The sequence below is a fragment of the Nanorana parkeri genome, unplaced genomic scaffold (assembly GCF_000935625.1).
Source record: "Nanorana parkeri isolate BGI_ZX_2015 unplaced genomic scaffold, ASM93562v1 scaffold800, whole genome shotgun sequence".
Lineage (NCBI taxonomy): Eukaryota > Metazoa > Chordata > Amphibia > Anura > Dicroglossidae > Nanorana > Nanorana parkeri.
In genome coordinates, this window is record NW_017307068.1 from 566,968 (window position 1) to 593,014 (window position 26,047).

The following is a 26,047-nucleotide window of genomic DNA, read 5'->3' on the forward strand; positions in this document are numbered from 1 at the left end:
GTATCTATTGAACAGTGTTGTCACCCTGGGGTAGGAAGTGTGTTAGGATGGCACAACACCTCCCCAAAGTAGAGAGCACAGAATGTTATCAGATCACTAAATTTCTGACAAGATCAATAGGTAATTTGTTTTTAAAACGTATCAAACAGAGATAACAAAACATGTATTTTAATCAACCAAAGGGGAGCCATTGAAAACTGTCAAAATAGTGCAAGTATGACTGCCTTAAATCTATAGTCACAACCTTTCCATAATTCCTTGTGCAGCAGAAGTCTGAGAGTGGGAGGCTGTGTACTGTGGATTGGTGATGCTTTACTGTATTGCATAGTGTAGTCAGTTTAATATTTTTTTAAAGTGTATTTCCACTTTCGCAGCCAAATTGGGATAACACCTATTTTATATCGGTTACATGTTCCCATTCACATAGCATAAGCTAAAAAAAATTTAGAAAATGTTTCTTGCAGTTTAAATTGTTTTTACTCGGGTTAGGGTTTTAGGGGTTAAAATTTAATCTTGCTTCATGTTAGGAGGGGCTGTGAGAGGTAAGGGGTCTGAGGTGGCTTGTCCATTGTATGTTATTGAAGCTTATCAGATAAACACAATCCTCAAATTTCAGTCCCAAGTCTTTCCATTAGGACAGATCACTGTGAAAGGGCAAATAAAAAGCCGGGGTTAGTCATCTTTCTTGCTTTAACAAAAAATCTAAAATAGATTTTAGATGTAGTAGATATAGTAATTTTCTCAAATGTGACTGCAAAGGTGGAAATACACTTTAAGCTCTGGCATCTGGGGGGTTGAGCCCTTTAGGCTGCTTATAGAAGTAGGGAAGTACAGACATGACCTTATCATTCTATAACCTTTTCCACTACAGGTTTTAACTGCTTTAAACTGGGTTGTGGGATCTTTAGGAATATACATATCCTTATTAGAAAGAATATTATACATTTCATCCATGTAGTTTCACTTATTCAAAAGGACAAGCCCATTGCCCTTGCCTGCTGAACGAATAATAAGATCCTTCCTTGCTAATAAATCCTTCATACTCTTTACTATGACCATTTAATTTTTGTTACATTTCAAATTTAATTTTTCCAGGTCATTTAAGACCATTTATTTGAATGTCATAATAAAAATCTATTTCCAGCATCAATTGGGTTAAAGAAAAATGCATTTTAAAGGGAAGTATGAATTACATAATCTGAAATGGTCTTTGTTCCATTAGTATTTGGGTGTGAAAAAAAATAATATTTCTTTAAATGCATTTTTCAGCTATATTTCTGAAAACTGAACATACGTTCAGTTTCCACTGGGATGCACATCTTAAACTTAAATTAAGGGGTTTTTATCTCCTCCCTGTTTAAGCTAACATTTCTTAAATGCAATAATATACCAAAAGCTTCTACTGTATATTCTCCTTTTATAATTTGGTGAATTTTGGTGTCTAACTGATTGGCATCTTCTTCTACATTAGGGCAGCCACTTTTTTGGAAGTTAACTCCATTACCGTAGGAGTTATGGAATATGAATTAAAGTTGAGAGTTGAACTCTAAACTTTTTATGACTTGACAATTTACAAAGGGGCCTTTACAAAGGTACAATTTACAAAGTAGTCACGTTAAAACCCTGCTAAGTAAGGTTTATGATACTTCTGATTCCCTCAAACTTTGCCGTCTGTCAAATGCTTACCCTAGACAAAAGATATAATCTGACTGTTTTTGTTGCCAACTTGTGAATTCTGTGGAAAATTAGGTTGTTACCGTGTTAAGTACTACCCCCTCATTTTCTACACACAGTCTGGGTTTGTCCTCACAGTGTTGTCACTTTTCTGGCTATAAAATACAGTGAAGGGAATTTGTCAAAATCTGCAGCAGATATGCATGGCAACCAATCAGCATCTCTCTTTCATTTTCAAATATTAACTGAACACACTGAAGAGAGAAGCTGATTGATTGGTCTCCTCCAGTTTTGATAAATTCCCCCAGTGTGTTGAAGGGGTTCAAATCACAAGAGTGGCTGAAAGTGTAACTAAAGGTACAATTTTTTCCCTTTAGATATAGATACAGTGTGGGGGGGTTTGTCTGTGTCCCCATTATAGACTATTGTCACATGAACAGGTGTCCCTATTGGAAGATTTTCCTTCTATTACTGTTCTGGTGGCAACTCGAAATTGTGGATTTACCCTAAGTTTTATTCCCACAACATTAGTGATTAGGGAGAGTGAATCTCGAGAGGGAATTTTGTATCACATTGGAAAGATATCCTCTCACTTCCTCTTAAGTCTACAGGACAGGAAGAAATGGAAAATCTCCCTATTGAGACACAGGTGGAAAAAAAAACAACAACTGACAGCAGTTTTAACCCTTTCCCACTCCATCCGAAATTTTAGAAAAGGTTTTAGATTTAAATGTACTTTAATAAATAAAAAACAAACATTTTGTCCATATAAGCAGTTATAAGCAGTTTTCAATCAAAGTTTTAGCTAAATGGGTTGGCAATTTTGACCGGATTCCTCCTTGTCCATGTTCGTACAGGAAAAACTACTGGCTTATGGTTCACTAGGAGTTCCTTTAGGTTTTTAGTAATAGTAATACACTATTTTTAACAAGGACTATCCAAATGCAAGCTTGGTATGACTCAGAATATGACATATATGCTTCCTGGTGTTCTGTGTCTGGAACATTTAAGTCTGAAGCAATACCTGAGGAAGAAAGAAAAACTCTTGAAAGCTCGTCTTCTAAGTATTAGGTTAGTACAATAAAAAGGTATCACCGCATACCTCATTACTCTCGTATTTTGTAATCTTATTCATATATACTTCTTTAGTTTTTTTTAGTGGTGGAAATTATTAGTGCCCCCCCATTTTGACTGTGGTATCTTATGTGCCCCACCTATATATTGTTCCTAGAGTCGCCACTGCATATGTGTGAATAGTAATGAAGAATATATCCTTCTGATGCCACTAGTTCCTGAGAGCTTGCCTCTCTCTAATGATTTGCACATTTTTCAACGCTGGAGAAGATAACTTAGCCAGTGGGATATCAGATCATTGGCATTGGAAAAACACACTGACTGCACGAAGTACACATTCCATGGAATGCCTTTTTATGTCCTTCCTAACAAAATTTTATTTTTTTAGACTAGAGCAGAACACTGAGAGTAATATGGAGGCTGCAGTTACTGATCTCTTTCTGAAAATGCTAGTTGCCTGCCTGTCTTCGGTTTCACAATTTGGATTCACTGTCCCAGAGCAAGCATTGCAATTGGGAAAGTCAGAGCATTTCTGTTCTGGGAGAATAACTCAGAAATTCATGGATCACAGTTCTAACTCTTCACTATGAGTGTCAGCACAACCACAGGTTGGTCCTCGCCAATTAAAGTATACTTGAAAAGAAACTTAAATACTACAAATACTTCCACTTTACTGTTTATTGATAAAAAGTCATACTTCCTCCCATGCTCCTCCCTCTGATGTGTATTACCCTAAGTTGGTTTTTTATTGTAAAGGTGATCTAGGATTAAGCCCAACTAAGGGTGAACTCTGGCAGAACTATGTGGCTTCTTATCAATGAACAGTAAAGTGGAAGGATTTGGAGTACAGCATTTGGGTTTCTTTTAAAGCTAGCAAACTAATATTTTCAGAGGGAAGGGTTAGCAGTGGCAGCCTTAATACTCCCTCAGTACAGCTACATTGGCATTACCTTTAAATGCCAATATGCCCAGAACTTTTTCTGCATGGTTCTGCATGGGCACCAATACAGTATAACTGATCACCCCCTGCCTTCTTCTATCTCTCAAGGATTCCATTGATGTTATGTTCCTGCAGATCCTGTTTTTTCTGTATCACAGCTGAATTTGGCATTTGCTCATTTATTCTGTCAGGACGAGGATGACACTATTGTTTAGGTTTGCATTGGCTGTATGGCAGGCTTGGAAATTATGGCGGGGCTATCTGACCACTGCAATCTCCAAGAAGTAAAGTGAGTGGTTGGCAAGCACATTTCAGTATTTGGTGGATAGGTTTAAATCATCATGCCTCAGTCTGAATTCTTTGTGTTTCTATATATATTTTGCTTTTATATCCAGAACTAACCAAATTATTTCTACATATGTCTTAAAAACATTTGGTCAGGTAGACATAGACTCATGTTGTTTTAGGCACTAGTGCATCCATCTTAGTGTAGGCATACTCCCTAAAAACGTTTATGTTTGACTGGGTTAGTTAAAAAAGGGTGAAGAGTTTGGAGAAGGCAGGAGAAGGGAACAATCTATTCCAAACTAGCTCCACCTACTACAGGAAACTACAGGAGGGGGCGAGACAAAAACTAATCACCCTGGACAAGGAGAGAGAGCAACAGTGACTGATCTTTATTACAGGAAGCTCCTGCACAGAGGAAAAGTTCTGCGCTGGATCCTTGCACAGATCTGGAAGAAATACACAAACTTACACGGCTATTCACAAAAGGGTGAAGAGTTTGGAGAAGGCAGGAGAAGGGAACAATCTATTCCAAAATAGCTGATTTGGAAAAATTCTAAAAAATTCTAAGATTGTTCACTTCTCCTGCCTTCTCCAAACCTTTAGTGAATAACACTGTTAGTGTCAATAAAAAAAATTGTAATGCTGCACTTTGCTTTCTGAGCAATCTGCAGTTGAAATACCTTTTAATTTTCTATAGATCATTACAGTTATACCGGTATGCATTATACAGTGAAATTTGGAAAACGTTACTGTATAAATTAGAGAATATTTCAAGTGAGATTGGCTCATTCACTGTAGAAATTAGCAAATATTTGAAAATACACTCACCTGGTGATTCAGCAGAGCAGACCCTATTATTTACTCTGCTAGGTGAAAATGTATTTAGATTGTCATAATGGTGAACTGGTATAATGAGGTCTAAAGGATTACTTATCTGCTTACTTCCTGTGCAGAGCAGACCCCCCAAATCAGAACGTGATATATACCCTTTTCAAGCTGGCCACACACTATGGGGTCTATTCACTAAGCTGCCGAAGGATCTAGCCTTAGCTTCGGCTGATCCTTTGGCTAGCTTCAGCCCCAGAACCCCTTCGGTTCAGTAGAACCGAAGGGCTGTTGTACGGGCTATTCACTATAGCCCGTACAGCTCCCGAAGTTGGCCGTGCGGCTTAGTCGAGCCGAAGGCATATGCCTCGGCGCGACTGAGCCGAGGTGAAAGCCGAAGCTGGCCGAACAGCCTGCTTCTGACATCTCACGGCTGGCTTCGGCCACTTGTAGAGAGATCAGCGTAGGACACCATCTGTCATTACACACTGAGAACCCAGCGGGGCCGCTATGATATCACAACGGCCTCTCCTGGTTCTCAGTGTGTAATGACAGATGGCGTCCCTGGTTACCTGGTAACCAGGGATGCTGATCTGTCAGTACTCTCCCGGACACTCTGGGAGTCTAATAAGGCTCCCGGCCGCCCAGGAGATAAACACTTTCTCCCGGTAAGGTAAACCTTTCCTTGCTATCAGTTTTTTTTTTTCTGCCATGGGGCCGCTGGCATAGGAATTCATAGCTAGATTCCTATTGGCTATTTCACTTTGCAATAGCCAATAGCAAACTAGCTATTGCTCCCGTCCACTGCTGCTGTCAATCAGCAGAGGGGGACCTGCAGTTCTCCATCAGGTCCGCTTCTGGTGATTGACAGCAGCAGAGGGCGAGTGCAATAGCTAGTTTGCTATTGGCTATTGCAAAGTGAAATAGCCAATAGGAATCTAGCTATGCATTCCTATGGTGTTTTTTTTTTATTCTGACGGCAGCAGAACCACCTGGCCAATGGAAAACAGTTGAGCGGAGCTAGCTGTCACTGCTAGTTCCACCCAATCATTTGCAATTTTATTTTTTCTACTTTTTAAACTGTTTTTCTATTCTGCTCGGTACCACAGACGCTCGGCAGCATTCGGCTATTCACTCACTGCTGTTTGGCATCTATGAGAATAGGCCGAACAGCAGCGAGTAGCCTGCCGGAGCTCTGCACTTCGGGTCGGCCGAATCTTTGAATGACCAGAGGGAACAGCGGGGGCTTACAAGCGTTTAATGGATGAATCTTTTTTTTTTTTTTTTTTTTTTTTTAGGACAAGGAGAGAGAGCAACAGTGACTGATCTTTATTACAGGAAGCTCCTGCACAGAGGAAAAGTTCTGCGCTGGATCCTTGCACAGATCTGGAAGAAATACACAAACTTACACGGCTATTCACAAAAGGGTGAAGAGTTTGGAGAAGGCAGGAGAAGGGAACAATCTATTCCAAAATAGCTGATTTGGAAAAATTCTAAAAAATTCTAAGATTGTTCACTTCTCCTGCCTTCTCCAAACCTTTAGTGAATAACACTGTTAGTGTCAATAAAAAAAATTGTAATGCTGCACTTTGCTTTCTGAGCAATCTGCAGTTGAAATACCTTTTAATTTTCTATAGATCATTACAGTTATACCGGTATGCATTATACAGTGAAATTTGGAAAACGTTACTGTATAAATTAGAGAATATTTCAAGTGAGATTGGCTCATTCACTGTAGAAATTAGCAAATATTTGAAAATACACTCACCTGGTGATTCAGCAGAGCAGACCCTATTATTTACTCTGCTAGGTGAAAATGTATTTAGATTGTCATAATGGTGAACTGGTATAATGAGGTCTAAAGGATTACTTATCTGCTTACTTCCTGTGCAGAGCAGACCCCCCAAATCAGAACGTGATATATACCCTTTTCAAGCTGGCCACACACTATGGGGTCTATTCACTAAGCTGCCGAAGGATCTAGCCTTAGCTTCGGCTGATCCTTTGGCTAGCTTCAGCCCCAGAACCCCTTCGGTTCAGTAGAACCGAAGGGCTGTTGTACGGGCTATTCACTATAGCCCGTACAGCTCCCGAAGTTGGCCGTGCGGCTTAGTCGAGCCGAAGGCATATGCCTCGGCGCGACTGAGCCGAGGTGAAAGCCGAAGCTGGCCGAACAGCCTGCTTCTGACATCTCACGGCTGGCTTCGGCCACTTGTAGAGAGATCAGCGTAGGACACCATCTGTCATTACACACTGAGAACCCAGCGGGGCCGCTATGATATCACAACGGCCTCTCCTGGTTCTCAGTGTGTAATGACAGATGGCGTCCCTGGTTACCTGGTAACCAGGGATGCTGATCTGTCAGTACTCTCCCGGACACTCTGGGAGTCTAATAAGGCTCCCGGCCGCCCAGGAGATAAACACTTTCTCCCGGTAAGGTAAACCTTTCCTTGCTATCAGTTTTTTTTTTTCTGCCATGGGGCCGCTGGCATAGGAATTCATAGCTAGATTCCTATTGGCTATTTCACTTTGCAATAGCCAATAGCAAACTAGCTATTGCTCCCGTCCACTGCTGCTGTCAATCAGCAGAGGGGGACCTGCAGTTCTCCATCAGGTCCGCTTCTGGTGATTGACAGCAGCAGAGGGCGAGTGCAATAGCTAGTTTGCTATTGGCTATTGCAAAGTGAAATAGCAAATAGGAATCTAGCTATGCATTCCTATGGTGTTTTTTTTTTATTCTGACGGCAGCAGAACCACCTGGCCAATGGAAAACAGTTGAGCGGAGCTAGCTGTCACTGCTAGTTCCACCCAATCATTTGCAATTTTATTTTTTCTACTTTTTAAACTGTTTTTCTATTCTGCTCGGTACCACAGACGCTCGGCAGCATTCGGCTATTCACTCACTGCTGTTTGGCATCTATGAGAATAGGCCGAACAGCAGCGAGTAGCCTGCCGGAGCTCTGCACTTCGGGTCGGCCGAATCTTTGAATGACCAGAGGGAACAGCGGGGGCTTACAAGCGTTTAATGGATGAATCTTTTTTTTTTTTTTTTTTTTTGTTCAGCTCGCAGGTTGAATGAAAATGTTGAACAGTGTATGACCAGCTTTAGGATAGCAAATAATAAGCATGTATACTATTTCCTCATTAGGACAATGACATCTCTGGAGGTGGGGATTCTTGTCCTGTAACAGTCTAAGGCATTAAAGCATAGTCCCAGTTGGATCCCTGCTTGAAAGGAATGCTCTGCAGAGGAAGTAATTTGGACTTGTGGACCATTATATTAGTTTGCTAAGGGAATTAGATTAATTGGCGAAGTGACACCAGCTGTGTGCATCCGTCTTTCATCCTAGATTAAACCTATTGAGTATCGGACCTATTGAGTATCGGAGCGAGGGCATGCTCCATTGGCAAGCACCCTGTGTTTCCTTGGCTGATGAATAGAAGCATTGATGGAGCGGTATCAATTAGGAAAGTGGTATCACCCTGTTGAAGCAAGTGGAAAATCAACAGATATACTGGTATGATCCACACGTAATTAAAGCTGAACTCCGGAATAGGCAACTATTGTCAAAATACAAGAGGAATGTGTATTCTAACTTGGAATTTTTGAATAACTTACACTGTTATTCACAAAAGGGTGAAGAGTTTGGAGAAGGCAGGAGAAGTGAACAAACTAGGACAACATAGCTGAATTGGAAAAATTATCTAATTCAGTTCACTTTTCAGTTCAGCTATGTTGCCCTAGATTGTTCCCTTCTCCTGCCTTCGCCAAACTCTTCACCCTTTTGTGAATAGCCGTGTAAGTTTGTGTATTTCTTCCAGATCTGTGCAAGGATCCAGCGCAGAACTTTTCCTCTGTGCAGGAGCTTCCTGTAATAAAGATCAGTCACTGTTGCTCTCTCTCCTTGTCCAGGGTGATTAGTTTGTGTCTCGCCCCCTCCTGTAGTTTCCTGTAGTAGGTGGAACTAGTTGTAGTAGTAAACTATTGTGGAATATATTTAAACAACAGTTTCTGTTCCCGGACTTCAGCTTTAAACTAAGAAACAGGATCTCTACTGCTGACAGAATGCAGCATTACTGCCATTTTCACATCGAGCCCATAGTTCTACTTTACATTTTAAAGATGTTTAACATTTCATACTAATTCCTTTAGTCTTTTTTTTTATATAGATATAGCTAATATTGTATTTCTCACATGACTTTTTTACCATGAATGGCGGAAGCTAATAAGTTGATATACGACCAAGTAATGACATTTAATATTTTTCTAACCTTAAGCATGTTATTCTAACTGATGTCAATGACATCAGAGTAATCTCTTAATCCACTTCCCTCCAAGCAGTTCTTGCAAAAGGAAGTCAAAAACCCCATTGTAGCCTTCTCCTAGAATTCTATCTCTCCTTATAACAGGGCACAGCTAAAAATAGTTTTACCGTAAAATGCCTGGGATATATTTACACACATCAGATTCAAAGTGAGTTATGGCATAAGCAAGACTGATTAAATTTAAAAAGCTCTTTTTTTTTTCTCCAAAAGAAAATGGATATTAGATTATAGTATGGACTCAAGAGTACCATGCAAATAATTTAATTTGTTTTATGTCTTTAGTTCCACTGAAGTGAAAACAGAAATCTATCACAATGGCTGCATTGTGTGCGGGCACAAACACTATTATTGGTTAAAGCAATATACAATCCACACAGGGTTGAAGCTTTTTATTTATCGTGCTTTAAAAATACATTTCATACAACAAACACGGGTAGCACCATTTTCCGCATAGCCGGATTCTAAATATACACTGTGGCAGAACGATGCCCTTTCATACACCAGTACTGAACGAGATAATCTTAAAATACATGACATTTAAAGGCCGATGAAGAGGAAATGCTATCTCAGTTCAGGAACTACACAGGCTGCATTAACCTAATTGCAATTAAAGTAAAAATGAGACTGTATCATTATGTGCAATTTCAAGTGTGAGAAAGGTAATTTCCTATTGAAACAATATAATAGATTGACTGCTAACACCTTAAGAGATATAGAAATGGAGAAAACCTGTTATTTTCTAGCCTGGTAATGTGGCTATACATTTCATTTTCTGCAACATTAACTTCAAACTGTTAATATACTTCTTTGTTTTATAGAAATGATTGTGGTGTTTAATTAGATTATGTAACTTGCCAATTACTATGTTCATTTGATGCATTCAGCTTATAGCTGAACTCTACCGCTATATACAGTACATAGTTGAAATACATATAAAAGGAGCTGTTTTACTTGCCAAGAAAATGTTAATTTTGTTCATCCATGTGACATGTGGCAGAGCAGTGGGATTTACACTGCTCTGCCACATGCCACAGCCCTGTCTGGCATGGCAGGAGAGTAAATTTTTTGCTCTTTTATAGTTAGGTGACACTAACAAATCTTGTCACTTCCCCAGCTAGTGACTGGACAGTGAAGGTGAAGCTGCAGGCTGATGAGCTCATGTCTCTGTCCTATTATGTCCTAATACTTAAAACCATAGAATTCAAAGAGGGTGTACTTTGTTTTTCACATGACTGTATTTCTATCACTAGAGCTAGAGCTTTCCTGAAAAAGGAGTTTTATCATTTGTGAGAAGACTGAATGGAGAAAGAAGTTCCTTTATTGGTTTTTACAGGCAATACAGTTTAGAGTCCACACAGTAATGTGCAGCTTATAGGAAAGGTCGATATCGGTGCTGTATAATCATACAAACAGAATTGCCAATGTCTTTTGTTTAGCCAACCCTTAGTATCTGCAGGTTTTAGACGGAGGTATAAGTACTGGTCCCATATACTGTATATACTACATTGTGCCAAGCTGGACCAGTGTAAATTTACATATATACAGTTTCTGGAGATCAGCTATAAGTCTTGATATTTACACAGCCGTGCCACACAGCACAGCCAGGCAGATAAGGCAGGAAGATACACAATTGCTGACACCACCCTCTTCCCAGCATTTTGATTAGATAGTGTAGAAACAGCAGCAGACTAATAAGGTCATCTCTCTGCTCACTGCACTCTCTCCTCTTACCTGCTTGTTCCTTTTCAGCATATTTGCATGCAGTATATTTGAGTGGCTCCTAGTCCTGCCTCTCCTTCTCCTGGTCTTGAGTCTGCAGCATTTATACTTGTTGCATTTAAAAGAAATACCTAATGATTTATTTCTGAACACATACAGTAGCTGCATTAATGTGTGTCTCTTATGTTTACCAAGACTTTTAAAGACTGCAGTTTACATTTTCCACCTCAACATCGCAAGTATCATACCGTATTTTGTTAATGTTAGTTTGTTAAAAAAAAGTCTGTTTTATTTACTAGTTTTGTAAATGCATTTTGGAAAGAATTTGTAGACGCATTTTTATGCTGCAGTATTTTTAATTCATGTCATTTTTTGATACTGTTAATTATTTAAAGGAGAGTTTGAAGCCAAAGTTGTAATTACTTTTTTGAATTGATTGTTCCATATGGCAACACAGAGAGTCCCCCACTGACACAGCTCCCACTGAAACACAAGTAGGAGCCCTTACTGTTGGTTAGTCATCTAAAGTCTTACCACCTAACATAAAGTGAATCTGATTACACATTAGTTTTTATATGTGTGGGAGTTCCCACTCAAGTTGCCAACTGCCACACATCGTAACATGGAGTCTTACATTGGTCATTTAATTCTGTATAATCAAAAACAAAATTCAGTACAAAGACTCCTCTTTGTAGACACATCAAGTAAATGCAGCTGTTGATTTAGGCATAAACATCTTGCAGCAGTCCAAAAAAGATAAAGAAGCCAATGGGGGATTCACCCCTTCACCAAAATATTTTTTGTAGACTGATCCAATTTGCATAGATAGAGAGAAGCCTTAATGCAGACAGCATTTTAATTTTTTCTTTTTCCTTTTTAGGTGTAATAGACAGAAATTGTTTTGCCTTTAATAGAAGTGACCCATTAACCAACAGCATTGAAATAGGACCTAATCACATTCCTTTTGTAAAGATGGGAGACAATGCTTCAGAAAGGACGCTTGAAAAATGGGATGTGCAGACTCCTTTGTGGAATTCTAATATAACTCAAGATGACCAAAATGATAAAAACTTTAGAAGTGAGAAAGAGACTGCGCATCAGAATACAACTGCACATTCTACACACAGCACAGTGGAGGAACACAGCACAAAGCAAGGGATGGAGAAGACCAAAGAGCACCAAGGAGTTATCAGTACGATGGAAACAGCAAGCCATTGGCCCACCACAGTTGCTTCAAAGTTCCTGGATGATGAAGATACCTCTCCAACAGCTCCTACATTTGTCAAAGAAGGTGAATATAATACCTATCCCTCTATATACCACTGAGCATCTTTTGACTCACACAAAAATAGCAATTAGGTTCAGAGTGAATAGGCTTTTGTTTCCTTGAGAACTGCTTCTTTTCCCTTACAAGTCTATGAGAATGCAAACCAGCTAAAACAGGTAAAATGCAGGTCAGCTGAACCTGCAAAGCATTCTGGAGTCTTGCTGGTCTATTCACTAAGCTGCCGAGGGCAGCCGAGTGAACAACCGACCCCAAGTGAAGTGAGCCGAACACTGTTCGGCTATTCACTTCAGGCTGGTACGGCTGATTTCCGCCGTACATCGGCTGAAATCATCCGTACATCGGCTTACTTCACATGGCTTAGCATGTTCGGCCGACCCGAAGTGCAGAAGGAGTTCGACTCAGCCTATCCAACTGAGCCGAACCTCCGGCAGGCTACTCACTGCTGTTCGGCCTATTCTTATAGATGCCGAACAGCAGTGAGTGAAAAGCCGAATGTCGCTGAGCGGCATTCGGCTCGGCTGTTCTGCTCGGTCCCTCAGAGGGACCGAGCAGAACAGAAAAATAGTTTTTAAAGTTTTTAAAAAGTAAATAGAAAATGATTGTGCGGAGCTAGCAGTGAAAAAAAAAAAAAAAAAACGGAAAAAAAAACCTCTCCCAGGCGCTCGGCCAGCTTCGGCTTTCAGCGTGGCTCAGCGGCCACGTTCGGGAGCTGTACGGGCTATTGTGAATAGCCCGTACAGCACCCCTTCGGTTCTACTGAACCGAAGGGGTCCAGGGGCCGAAGCTAGCCGAAGGATCGGCCGAAGCTTTGGCTAGATCCTTCGGCAGCTTCGTGAATAGACCCATAAGAAATGTTTCAAGCTAATGTCAAAAGCATGCTGCATTTACCCATTGAAGTCTGTCGACACAGGCCCTTACTATGGTCTCACGTCACTGCTGAACTGAGCTGTGTTTGCTGTCTAATGGAAAGACCCGGTACTCTTTGTAGGTCCATTTGCAGTGCTGCTAAAGGAACAAAAGCAATAGGAGACCAGTGCATAAAAAGAACCTGTATTCATAAGTGGCCAGTATATTATTGATTAGTGGTCAGCCGTGCTGTGAGGTCCAAGTGTTACCAGAAATATATTTGCGCTGAGTTTATATGTCCTCCTTGGATTTATTTGGGTCTTGTCTAGATCATTCATTCCCTTGCATTGATGTACACTATACTGGCAGGTAAAGTGACTTCTGTCCAAACAAGCTCTAATGTGAATTTAGATTTTTATGACTGTAGTAGGCAAATGTAACTTAAGTGTAGTGTGAAAGGCTTGTGAAAGCGAATTAATACTTTATTCAGTGGTTCTGTTCATAGTTACATAGTTACATAGTATTTGAGGTTGAATAAAGACATTAATCCATCAAGTCCAACCTATTAGGATCTCATTCTAGGAGTACCCGTACCCCTGTATATTACGGTCCCTTAAGAAATCGTCCAAAAGTTTCTTGAACAATTCCACATTATTTGCTGAAATCACCGCCTGTGGCAGTGAGTTCCAGACCCTAACTGATCTTACTGTGAAGAACCCCCTTCGCCCCTTGTGCTGGAATTTTTTTTCCATCAATTTTAGGTGATGGCCTCTAGTTTTTGTAACGGAGTTAATTTTAAACAGTTTATCGCTAATGTTGCTACCACCATTAAACATTTTGTACATGGAAATCATATCCCCCCTTAATCTCCTCACCTCTAATGTGAACATGTTTAAATTTAGTAGCCTCGTCTCGAGATGGATGGAACCATTTTAATGAATGAAGGTATTTGAGATTAGGGAGATTTAAATTACTTATATGGAGCATTTTTTTCAGACAAAGATCCTTGTGTGCGAGGGTGGTGAGTCTTACTAGCTGGACATTTGCTTTAGAGGATATGCACAACACTTTATTCATTTCCATGGCATCCAGAGGTATAAATGTCAGTTCATATACTGTATGCCCATACATATGTATGCAATAATTGGCTCAATACAGCTTATATATGGCCTACTTTTTTTAGACAGATATTAGACTGAAGAAAACAGCACTAAAAAGTAAAGGGCTGCTGATCACATAAACGGTGTAAACTAAACTGTGAAAATAAAGATTCCTGAAGGGAATGTAAAGTGGTTTTGTAAATATGTTCTTGCTTTATTATAGTAAGGATTGCAAAAACTAAAAATGGTTTTCTTTATTTTTACATTTTTTTTTTCCAAAATAATTTTATGTGTGTCGAACAAAGACAAGTTAACAGTTTTCGTCAAAAGATATTCGTATCAACACTTTTTTTCAAAAGTTTCCAAAATATGTCATTCAAGTTACACGAAACAATGAAATTTGAGATAACAATAACTTATAGTTATTCCGAAATAGCCATACCTCACCCCGACCTGTCAGTACAATAGTACAAGAGACTGCAGTGCGTCTCCCATGAATGTCCTTGCCGCAGGTCATTACTACCCCCTTATGCATGGCTGCTATTCACTTCCGTTTCGGTAACCCCTATTTGTTTATTTTTTTTGTCTATGCCATCCAATAACATGTTAACCATAATAACTATATTCAACAAACGTTCACCATCTTACGCTACCCCACCGTTCCAAGCCAGCCCAAGTACCTCTCCGATAGCCTTTCCATCCCAGGCAGTCCACATAACCTGTTATAAGACAATCCTATACACATACATATACTATAGGGCTTCAATAAATGAGGTATTTCCACCCTGAGATATTCTAGTACTTTCGGAGTGTGTGGGGCATGGGATAATCCGTGTTTTCAGTGAACCCTGGGGATCTGTACATTATCCTGCCCACTCGCTGGGGTCTCCGTGGATCCTGCGGGGATTGCTAGGCGGCCCAAAGAGCCCTGTCAAATACCACTCGGAAAACCTGAATGGGAGGACTATCTCGTGAATAACAGTGTCCCGTAACTGGGTTAGTATAAAAGGCTTTATTTTTACATTTAATAAATATGAAATAATGCACCTTAATATTATGCAATTTTCTATGCAATTTTCTATCCAGCCACAGGTGACACTCTAGGCTTCTTTGCATCATTAACATCATTACTTTTCAGGTTATCTACTGTATATCCATTGTGTACAGAACTCAAATGACTCATCACAGCAGTGACTCCTTCCTTATCACATGATTCATTATTCAGTGGGAGGTTTTATTTAGACATCGGAGCTGCAAAGCAAGCTGCTCTGATATGCTGCCACTTTAGATAACCCACAATGCTCTGGAAACACTTTCAGGGTTATGCACCCAGCTGCCGAAGGCAGTTGAGTGACTAACCGAGCTGAAGTGAACAGAGTGGAACGAGGTTCGGCTATTCACTCTGCCTCAGTACGGCTGATTTCAGCCGTACATCGGCTGAAATCAGCCGTACACCGGCTCTGTATGGCTGCCTTCGGCTGAGCCGAAGTGCAGAGGGACTTTGACTCAGCTGATCCAACATCTGGATCACCTGAGCCGAAGCTCTGCAGCTCGCTCGCTGCTGTTCACCCCTATTCTCGCTCGGCTATTCTGCTTGGTACCTCCGTGGTACCAAGCAGAATAGCAAATAAGTGAAAAGAGATAAAATAAAAAATAAAAGGTTAAGAAATTATATTAAATATTATCCAAAATAGGAAAATAAAAAATAAAAAAATATATATTTTAAATTAAAAAAAAGAAAAGCAATTGGGTGGAGCTAGCAGTGACAGTTAGCCACAACCAACTGTTTCCTATTGGCTGGCACCTGCTAGAGTCTTCTAGCAGGTCTCGGCCAATGAATAACAACTGTGCGGAGCCGACCGCGACATCCACCCAGTTGCTATTGTTTAATGACAGATCAGCGTCCCGAGGTCATTTGGGGACGCTGATCTGTCAATACAACCGGGGCGGAGCCAGCCGTGAGATCTTGGCTGGCTCCACCCAGCTGTCATTTGTGGGGCGAACAGCCGGCCTTCGGCAACCCGCCCCCCGCTTCGGCTGTGACTTCTGCTCAGTCAAGACCTTCGGCTCGGCTGAGCCAATCGGCCGCCTTCGGCTGCTGTAGGGCTATTGTGAATATTCTGTACAGCAGCCCTGCTCCGGCGGCCAAAGAGAGCCGAAGGATCAGTCGAACCTATGGCTGTATCCTTCGGCTCAATAGTGAATAACCCTCTTTGTCTTTTATCATATCTTTATATGTACAGACATTCCTCGGTTACCGACTTACCTGCTTTGCGACCACTCGCACTTACGACGGACCGCCGATCGACCTCCGACCTTGCGCGTCAGCGTCAGTGCGACGTGTCGCCGGCGGAAGTGATGTCCTCCAATCTTCACTGCGGGTCCCGGTAAGTGTTTTCATTGCCCGATGTACAGTACACTGTTCGGTACTGTACATCTGCAATGCTATACAGTACTGTACTAATGCAGTACAGTACTGTATAGAGTTCCTCACTTAACGACCAATTCGTTTAACGACCTGGTCGTAGGAACGGAACTCGGTCGTTAAGTGAGGAATACCTGTATAACAAAGATTGCATATAGTGAAAAACAACAAATATGAATCAGCAGTTTAAAAATTTATAATATTTTGGAAAATAAAAAATAAAATTGGCCCAAAACCAGTATAGCTTCATTTTAATAGTTATTTGAGACAGCAGGTTCACTTTTACCACACTTCCATTGTTTTATGAATGGATAAATCAGTAATGTTTCCTTCTATTAAAGCTGATCTCCATGCAGACAGCTAAATTTACAGCTGAAATACTGTACATTTATGGGAGCTGTTTTAGCTGCCAACAGATCTTTATTTTTGTTCATTCAATAGAGAGATTCACACAAAGTGCTGCCAAACTGTGCAGCCTTGCTGGTAACCTCTCATTTGCATTTAAACAATGCACATACATTTATCTCAGACCTGTGAAAACGGTGGCCACTGTGTTCTTTGGTTCCCAAAACTATCCACTGCAATTCTTAAGCTGGCCATACACTGCTTAGATTTCCGAAAGAACGTTCATTTGACTTTTGATGGCGTCAATCATGTCCGATGGCATTATTGGGTGGCAAAGAAAGATCTTTCGTGGGAACGTTCATTTGGAAATCTGTATATGGCCAGCTTTAGAGAGTCATGCAGGCTTCAGTCCTCTACAGGAGCATTGAAAAATCTGCCTTAACCAAGTTATTATAAATCATATTAAATTGTACAGCTTGTTATATTCCTCTACAGTAATACTTGATTCTCAGAGGTGCTCTTCAATAGATGTGCTCTATTCGAATACATTTTCTTTTAAAGCTCAGTTGAAGTCAATAAAATTGACATGGTGTCAGACAGACATTATACTTACAGCCTCCAAATTTTATTGTGCAGTTCAATAGACACAAACCTAGTGCACTTAGTAGTCAGCAGTTAGTAACTGAACTGACCTGACCCTCCTGGCCATGCATTTTAATGAGGAAAATTATGCTGAGAGGTATGGCTGTTACTCACCTCTGCCAGCACTGCAGTGTAAGAAATGACATTTACAATGTTTAGGGCATTTACAAACCAAAATTATTCACAAATCATAACATGCAGGCACTTGGATAAAAAAATAAAACTTGGTAAGGCTTTAACTGGGCCTTCATGTATTTGCAGTACATTTTTGTAATTAATGTGATGAATTGAAAACAAATGTTTAGTGAATTAGCTAAAATTGATTCTGCCACAAAATGAAACACTAATGTCCTTCAGTACTGTACCAGATCACAATAAATTATTGTATTGTGCATGTGTATGTATGTGTATGTATGTGTTTGTATATATACGGTCTACTCATTCTTTAGACCCCCCCAAAAAATAAGTATCACAATAAAATACACACATAAATCAGGAGAATAATTAAAGACTATATATACATTTCACCCTGGCTTCTACCTCATCTTCAAATTGTTGAGCTGGACTACAGACCTCAGATGCAAACAAGATGGCTTCCTTGCTCTTGAGGCATGCTCATGACTGAGCAGGGTTTATATCCTGTGATATTCCTTTGGTCAAGTGAAGAGTCACATGCATGGGTAAGAAGGGCTACATTTTCATGCAGGATTAAGCTGCAACATTAAAACACCTTTTTGTTTGGAAGAGCTGGAAAGAGTGCTGCAGACACTTCTATATAATAAGGCCGCGGGGAAAAATGTTCTTCCAGCAGATGTATACATAGGCATTATTAGATACTATTAATGCATCCTTTGAGCTTAATTTGATGCACATATCTGTATATGAGGTAATACTGGTAGCTATTATGAAATCAGGTAAGGACGTGATACATTCAGATTTGTACAGTATTGACCAAAAGCCTTGATTACAGTACATGTTAACTCAATAGCTAAAAAGTGAGCAAATTACTTGCTTGCAGTAATACACAATATTATAAATCCTGACCATACAGGCTTTATGCCTAATAAATTTACAGCCCTTGATATTCAATACACTTTTTTAAATATACAAATACCTAAAATACCTACCGAATACCTGATAATATGGTAGCTAAAGAGATTGTAATCTCTAGATTCAACTAAAGCCTTTGATATTATTAAAATGTCTTATTTGTGGGCAGAGATAAAAAAAATAACTTCAGCCCCATATTTATTAAATAGGTTCAGTTTTATATCAGGATCTGTGTATAAGAATTACAGTAAATACATTTTGTCTCCTCAATTGAAATTTCACAGTTGCACTTGTTAACGGTGCCCTTTATCCCAATTATATTTTGCAATAGCTATTGAAATTTTGGTATTGATACTCAGACATTACATGGACATTAACCTCCGTGGCAGTATGATTTTTTATTTTTTTCATGTAATTTTTCGGTCTATTTTTTTTTTCCGAATTGTTTTCGTCTTTGTCGTTTTTCGTTTTTTTTTAAAATGCCGCCGGTCCGCCCCCTGCGACGCATACGCTTGCAAGGGACAGAACCCGGAAGACGGAAGCCGGCATCGGCTGCAGAACACAGCGCGGCTCAAGGGACAAGGTAAGTAAATGCTATGCGACATTCCCGAGTGTAGCTTGGGGTTACTGCTTATGGTATGGAAAAGTAACCCTGAGCTACACTCGGGAATACCGCCAGGGAGGTTAATGGCTATAAATGAGGTCCTACGGAGGGAAAAAAAATAGCGCTGTGTGTGGATGATATTCTTTTACTGTTAGGTAATACAAGCAGCTCTTTGGAAAGTGTTATTACCATAAATTGAGATACTCTTTACTCAGCTCTTTTAAATAATCAGGTGTGACAATCTCTTAAAATTCACATTTTACTAAGTGGGTTATTCACTAAGCCACTGAAGGCAGGCAAATGATTAACCGAACTGAAGTGAAGTAAGCCGAAGTCTGTTCGGCTATTCACTGCAGCCCTTAACGGCTATGTTTAGCCATACATCTGCTGCATTTTGCTCACTTCACCTCCCTTTTTTTTCGGGGAACAGCCTCAGTACGTTTGGCCGAACCAAAGGAAAGAACCCGTTCGCCTCAGCCGATGCAACATCTGGATCGGCAGAGGCCAATGTTCGGCAGTTCCTTCTCTGTTGTTCACCCCTATTTTCAAAGGGGCCAAACAGCAGAGAGTGAATAGCCGAATGCAGCTGAGCAGCATGCGGCTCCGTCATTCTGTTCGCTACCTCAGAGGTAGCAAAGAGAGTGAAAATGTCAGTGTAAAAAAAAACACGGTGTGGGGTTCCCCTACAAATTTATACCAGACCCTTTAGATCTAGTAGATATTTTAAGTGGGACCCCAATGCCAAAACATTTTTAAAAAGTGGGATCTTTCTAAAGTTCCAAACCAGACCCTTAATCTGAGCAGTGGCCTGGCAGGGCAGGAAAGGAGGGGGGCCTCCTACCTGAGCTGGAATGTCAACACACTAGAACTTGTTTTCTGTGAAGTTTCCATTTGCTATGTACAAAGAAAATAATAAATTGGAAACGCTGACCACGAAAAAGAAATGATAATGAGTTACACCTTTATTTAGCTCCTTTGAGAATATAAACTAAATGAAGTTTTAATCTGTGTGATAGGCTTTTAAGAATATACAGTTTTATTTTTTTACTTGTGCAACAAATGCTTTTTTCAGCAAATTTAAGTTTTTCATTGAGTAATAACAAACTGTGTTACAAAACAATAAAATATAGTTAGATAAGAAGATGATTTAAAGAGGAGAGAGGGAGTTAGTCCTGATTTACACAATGCTCTGAAAAAATAAAAAAAGAGAAAATTCAAGAAGAACTGATACTACAGTACAAAAAACAGTCTATAGAACCTCCCATAAAGAAAAAGTTTGAAAGCTGCAGTAATCCATATAAACAAAACTAATTCTAAAATACATACTGTATAATTTTTATTTATTTAAAGACTATATTTATTTATTTTAAGTTCACATACAGAACAGAGTATATTTCCCACCCCAGAGAACACAGCACATATAATTCAGGAAAGAGGCATATCTCCCTAGGAATCAAGGCCCTTTTACAATACAGTCAGGTCTGAATCTGGGAAGTTGTCTACATGGCGAAACATTCACTGCCAGCGTCACCAAATAAGAATGAGGTAGTCTAAAGTAATACAAATATTTAAGTCAAATTTCCTTGGAGAATAAACAGAAATAGTAAGGTAATACATCAAGGGTAGGCATTGGAGGGAATACAGGTGGGGTAGGGTATGAAGTAGGGGAGAGGGAGAGGGAAAAAGAGAGATAAGAGTGGTCAACCAGGGGTGTAGGATAACTCTATTATTATAAATAAATAGGCAAAGATCCGCAGAGGAGGCCTTATTTTATTTAATTATTTTATATAATTTACTAATTGCTTTATTATATCACAGGTGTTCTAGCTTCCTATTCAAGGGCATATTCAATTAAACTGGAAAAAAAAAGAAAATAAGTTGTTGTCTTTGGTAAAACATTGGAATGCTAGTTGAAAAGAGAAAACTAACTGCTTAAACATGAAATCCGATTAACTGCATGCTAATTTTATTTACTATAGTTTTAGTGCATCAGTGTTTTTTTGTGTATTTTGCGTCTAATACACTTAATTCAAAGCAACTCTATAAAGTAAATTATGTATGTAAATCCAAAACCTTTTATTTAGCATTGGTATAGTGTAGGGAGTGGTTAAGATCCTTCTAATTTTCTCCTTTCCTAAAACATCTCCTAGAAAGAGATTTCTCCAAAGCAAGTAGCTATCCTGACAGTTTTCAGATCACTTTCTGTGTTGGAGACAATGGTCACCAGACCCAGCAGTAAAGGTATCACCATCAGAGCACTGGCTAAGATCAAATGTAGTACCTGTTCTTATCAGTGTTCAGGAGGGGAAATGTGCCACTGTTCTGGCTTTATGGTAAGAATGTCTGGCTGCAGAGTACCCTGCCGGAGTTGATGGGGTCCCAAAGGGTCCTGGACAAAGGTTAGGGAAACTGAATTGAGCATCCACTCATGTAAGAGTGGAGGTCTGCAGTACTTTTTTTGGTCCGGGATCTGGAGGGTCCCAGCACCTTCTGATTTGAACAGGGCTACCTGGTCTGGTCATGGGCTGGGAAAGCAGGGAGCCCGTGGTATTAATTTTCCCACAGGAGTGATGCCTTGGAGGTGCTCAAGTAGCACTTTGAGATTGGGACCCTACTGTGTGAAAGGCACTCAGGCCACTTGCTTTTTCTGCACTACGCTTCTTGGGCAAGGCCTTTTTGCTAAGACCAGTGGAAATGTTTCATACCAGGCCCTAGGGCATAGCCATTGTCTTGCACATTGGCACTGTTTATTTATTTCACTTTTGTCTGTGCACTTCACTTTTTATATTTGTGTTATTCACTCCATAGGATAGAGGGTGTGGGTCTTCGGTTCTGTCTTGAGGTCTAGGGGGAGGATGTGTGGGCGTTCTTCCCCAATTGGTAAAATATTGTGAAATATATAAGTGCTATATAAATAAAGTAATAATAACCATATTATTTGTAATGGAAAGCAGTTTTTGGGTTTGGGTAGAAAAAGGATACAGTAAACTAATTTAATGTGACAAGGAAAAACAAACCCAGAATTGTATTTGAAAACTTGTAGTAACAACAGTCATTCTATAATCTTCCATGCATGGCATAACATTTTCCACGGAGTATGTGGTCACCATTAGGCACATGAAGACTAATATAGCTGCCTCTCTTTAATGTTATTTAAGCTAGTCATGTGAAAACTGTTATAGTGATGTTAATCTTTGTTACCTAAGATCATTTGCTCATCACGATGGCTTTGAAAAGCATTTGTCACATTGCTTAAAATGTGCAGATTTTTTTAAATTTCTACTGCACATCACAGATTTCCATGTGTAGTATAAGATATAATGGTTATTCCATTACTGTGTGTTTATACAGATTTATACACGGTCATCAAAGAATCATTATAGCAATAGTACCCATTGGCCTTAGCAAACAGTCACACAATTTAAATAATTCTCCCCCTGATACCTATAGCCATATATTTTCTTGTAACCAATGGCATAACTGTAGCCATAGAAACCCACATGTCTGCTTTGGGGCCTTGGCGAGGAAGGGGGCCCCATCTGGAAGGTTGGCAAATTAAACATATAGATCTGGTAGCCTGCGAAGATAGCACATATCCAGTACTGTATCATTAGGGTTTGGAGTGGTTGCAGTTGACAACCCTAATCCCCTGTAAAGTCTCCAGTCTAGAAAAGCTAAGTAGCTGCTTAGAGAAGGATATGAACAACTTTAATGCTTCTAACAGACTTTACATGGAGATATCACTGCTCTATTTCCCACAATGGTTTCCCACCCTGGAAATATGAAATGTGCAGGTGCCAAACTTGTTTGCTCCCTAATTTTACGTAAAACAAAATAGAAAAAGCCGCGCTCCTTGAATCAACCTAATATCACATTTATTTTTATCTTCACATCCTGGTCACACTCATCATCCCCATTCTACTTCCATCATCCCTGTTGTGTGTTTTCCCTTAAAGTGATATTAAAGTCAATGTTTTTTTAGCTATTTTAAATGGTGATTAAATAACTCACAATAAATGCTGCTCCTTGATGTTTACAAGTTTTAGTTTCCTGTAGAATCAGTTGGTCCCCTGAGCACTGGCCCTGATATCTTCTTTTAGGGTGGCTGCTTTCTCTTGCAGGGCCCTATGGTGCCACCCTTGTATGTGCTCCACAAACACTGAAGAACCTCCCTTGTCCTTGCTCTTCCTTCCTTCTCCCTTCTCCAAGCTAGTAGATACAGTTGCTGTAGATGGCTCTTTTCCTTGTGATCTTGTACTGGACTCGAAGTTCAGGAAAGTCGAGCTAAGAGAGTTGGAGCTAATTATAAACATGATGACTGTAAGTGCTTTGGCAAAAATGTTAAGAAATCATTTGCTGGGCAATTTATATTTGTGTGAGCCTGGATTAATTATTGAAAAAAAATGGAAGTTGAATTCTACTTTAAGCATTTACATATTCCGAACAAGCAGGTAAACCACTTTAAAATAAGCACTCAATGATCTCTGAGAGCTGAATCTTGGCAGCCTGGCAGTCCAGAAATAAAAAAAAAAACACTGCAGGTATTTCCAGCCTGTTAGAAAACTGAATCCCAACTTTAGAGTTTTTGCTGTGATCTTTGAGGATCTCTGAGAATGAATGACATCACAGTACAAGCAGTTAGAGAGGTCAGAGATGGCTCATTATAAATCTCCTTTGCTGCTTGTTGAGAATATGTAAATACTTAAATGTACATAGCCTGGACACAAGTGCACTTTAGTGTGCCATTACTGGTTGCACAATTAGTAAATAGTGTTAGATTCATCAGCCAGCCTTGCTACACATCACTCTTGAATGTATATAACACATGAAACTCTATAAGTGATGAAACACGCATGTGTATGCAATTGTTTGAGAGCATGGTTCATAATTGTTGGACAAAACCTAGTTGTTAATATTGATAAAAAGGAATAAACTGGAACTTCTTGTATTCTTAAAACAGTAGTAAACGGCTGCGAGCTGGGTGGGTTTTTGCAATAATGTGCACAGCATACTTGCACAATATGGCGTATTTACCTTCAAGTGTGCCCTTCTCCAGCGTTGTGCAATGCATCTTCAGTCCCCTGCCGCCGCCTTTTTCAACACCGCCACTTCCCCAGCATCCTCTTAACCATTAGGTGGTCACTGATGATGTGACTCCTACTCATGTGCACAGGAGTTCCATCCTCCCTGGCATCAGGGCCATTCATGGTATCTTAGAGATTACATGAATGAGCTGAGAGAGTACACTGGTGCATGTGCCATACAGTGTACAAGGCAAGAGAGGAAGAAGTGTTTTTAGCAGAAGAGACTTTGCATTGCTCTTATGCCAAAAAATCCCTACCTCCGAGCAATTTTTTATTTTTCTAACTTTACTTCTGCTTTAATATGTTCTTGAAAATGCCTTTAAATGTATGCTTATCTGTTGTGTTATCACTATTGTATTGGAAACCAAATTTGAATGCCGTTTTTCTAGCTAGAAAGCAACAGAAAGCATCTGGATGATTGCTAAAGGCAATAGCGCACATTTTCTCAAGCATTACTTCTTCTAAACTACTTCCACAAGCAGTTATGTGCTGCACAGGCAGGTGTAACCTCTGCTTTACATGCAGTACATTGTGAAATGCCAATGTTGCTTTCATTGTAGCGGTTATGTTTATTTTCACAATTTTTTTTCTTTACTTTTCAGACAATTGTGTAAACGTCATGTACAGCCAATGCCAAATGCTGCCGTACAATCTCACCGTTCCCAAATCTGTGTACTCCTTTGTGAAGAGCATCGATATGGAGATGTTCTTAAAGTTCTTTAGCTATCTCAGCCGCCTCAGCTGCTATCAACACATCATGCTGTTCGGCTGTAGCTTGGCTCTTCCTGAATGCATCAGTCTTGGCGATGACAGGTATTTGGGAGCTCAAATCATCAATGATTACAATCACTCTCTGTGGAATACTTGTTATCTAATCTGTACTAAACTATTTGTGTGCTAAACACATGACTTAGCAGAGGAGGCATGACAGCAAAACATTTGTCACATTGCTTAAAATCAAGCTCTGGAAGGATTTCCTTGGAAGTAACTTTGTGAACCAAAGACATATGCAGGCCATACAAGGGGCAATCTTCCAAAGCACTTAAACTAGCTTTTGATCACAAAAAAAGATTGATGGGTCACTCTAAAAAATTTAATTGCCATTATACATTTAGTGTACAAGCCCGTATATACTTAATATGATGTATATGGCTTAATGGGAAAGTGTAGTGTATTATATTGAGAATTTGTTTTTATTGCAGCATTAAAGCTTTTATTTATGTGACTCACACTTTTTAAAAATACTTTCTGTTCCATATTTTCGCTGTTGTGTTAAATATAGAGCTTTGTAGAGTAGCCCCTTAAGTAAACAATCATTTATTTGCAACCAATCCTCCCACCTTCTGAAATAGTGTTTGGATTTAACATCGACCACATAGGGAGTGCTTTTGTTTCTACGAGTTAGCCCATATCATAAGCTTGCATTGTTACATAGTTACATAGTATTTGAGGTTGAATAAAGACATTAATCCATCAAGTTCAACCTATTAGGATCTCATTCTAGGAGTACCTGTACCCCTGTATATTACGGTCCCTTAAGAAATCGTCCAAAAGTTTCTTGAACAATTCCACATTATTTGCTGAAATCACCGCTTGGGGCAGTGAGTTCCAGACCCTAACTGATCTTACTGTGAAGAACCCCCTGCGCCCCTTGAGCTGGAATTTTTTTCCCACCAATTTTAGGTTATGGCCTCTAGTTTTTGTAATGGAGTTAATTTTAAACAGTTTATCGCTAATGTTGCTACCACCATTGAACATTTTGTACATGGAAATCATATCCCCCCTTAATCTCCTCACCTCCAATGTGAACATTGTGA

General features: G+C 39.7%; 1 protein-coding gene across 1 annotated transcript in view; it reads left to right on the plus strand.

Annotated features, from left to right (window-relative positions):
* The window catches only part of CORIN (corin, serine peptidase), a 182,118-nt gene that overhangs the window by 60,349 nt on the left and 95,722 nt on the right, over positions 1-26,047 (plus strand). The window contains exons 3-4 of the mRNA XM_018564960.1: positions 11,727-12,137; positions 24,833-25,043. Of these exons, the coding sequence (XP_018420462.1) occupies positions 11,727-12,137; positions 24,833-25,043 (622 nt within the window). The remainder of the gene's footprint in view (positions 1-11,726; positions 12,138-24,832; positions 25,044-26,047) is intronic.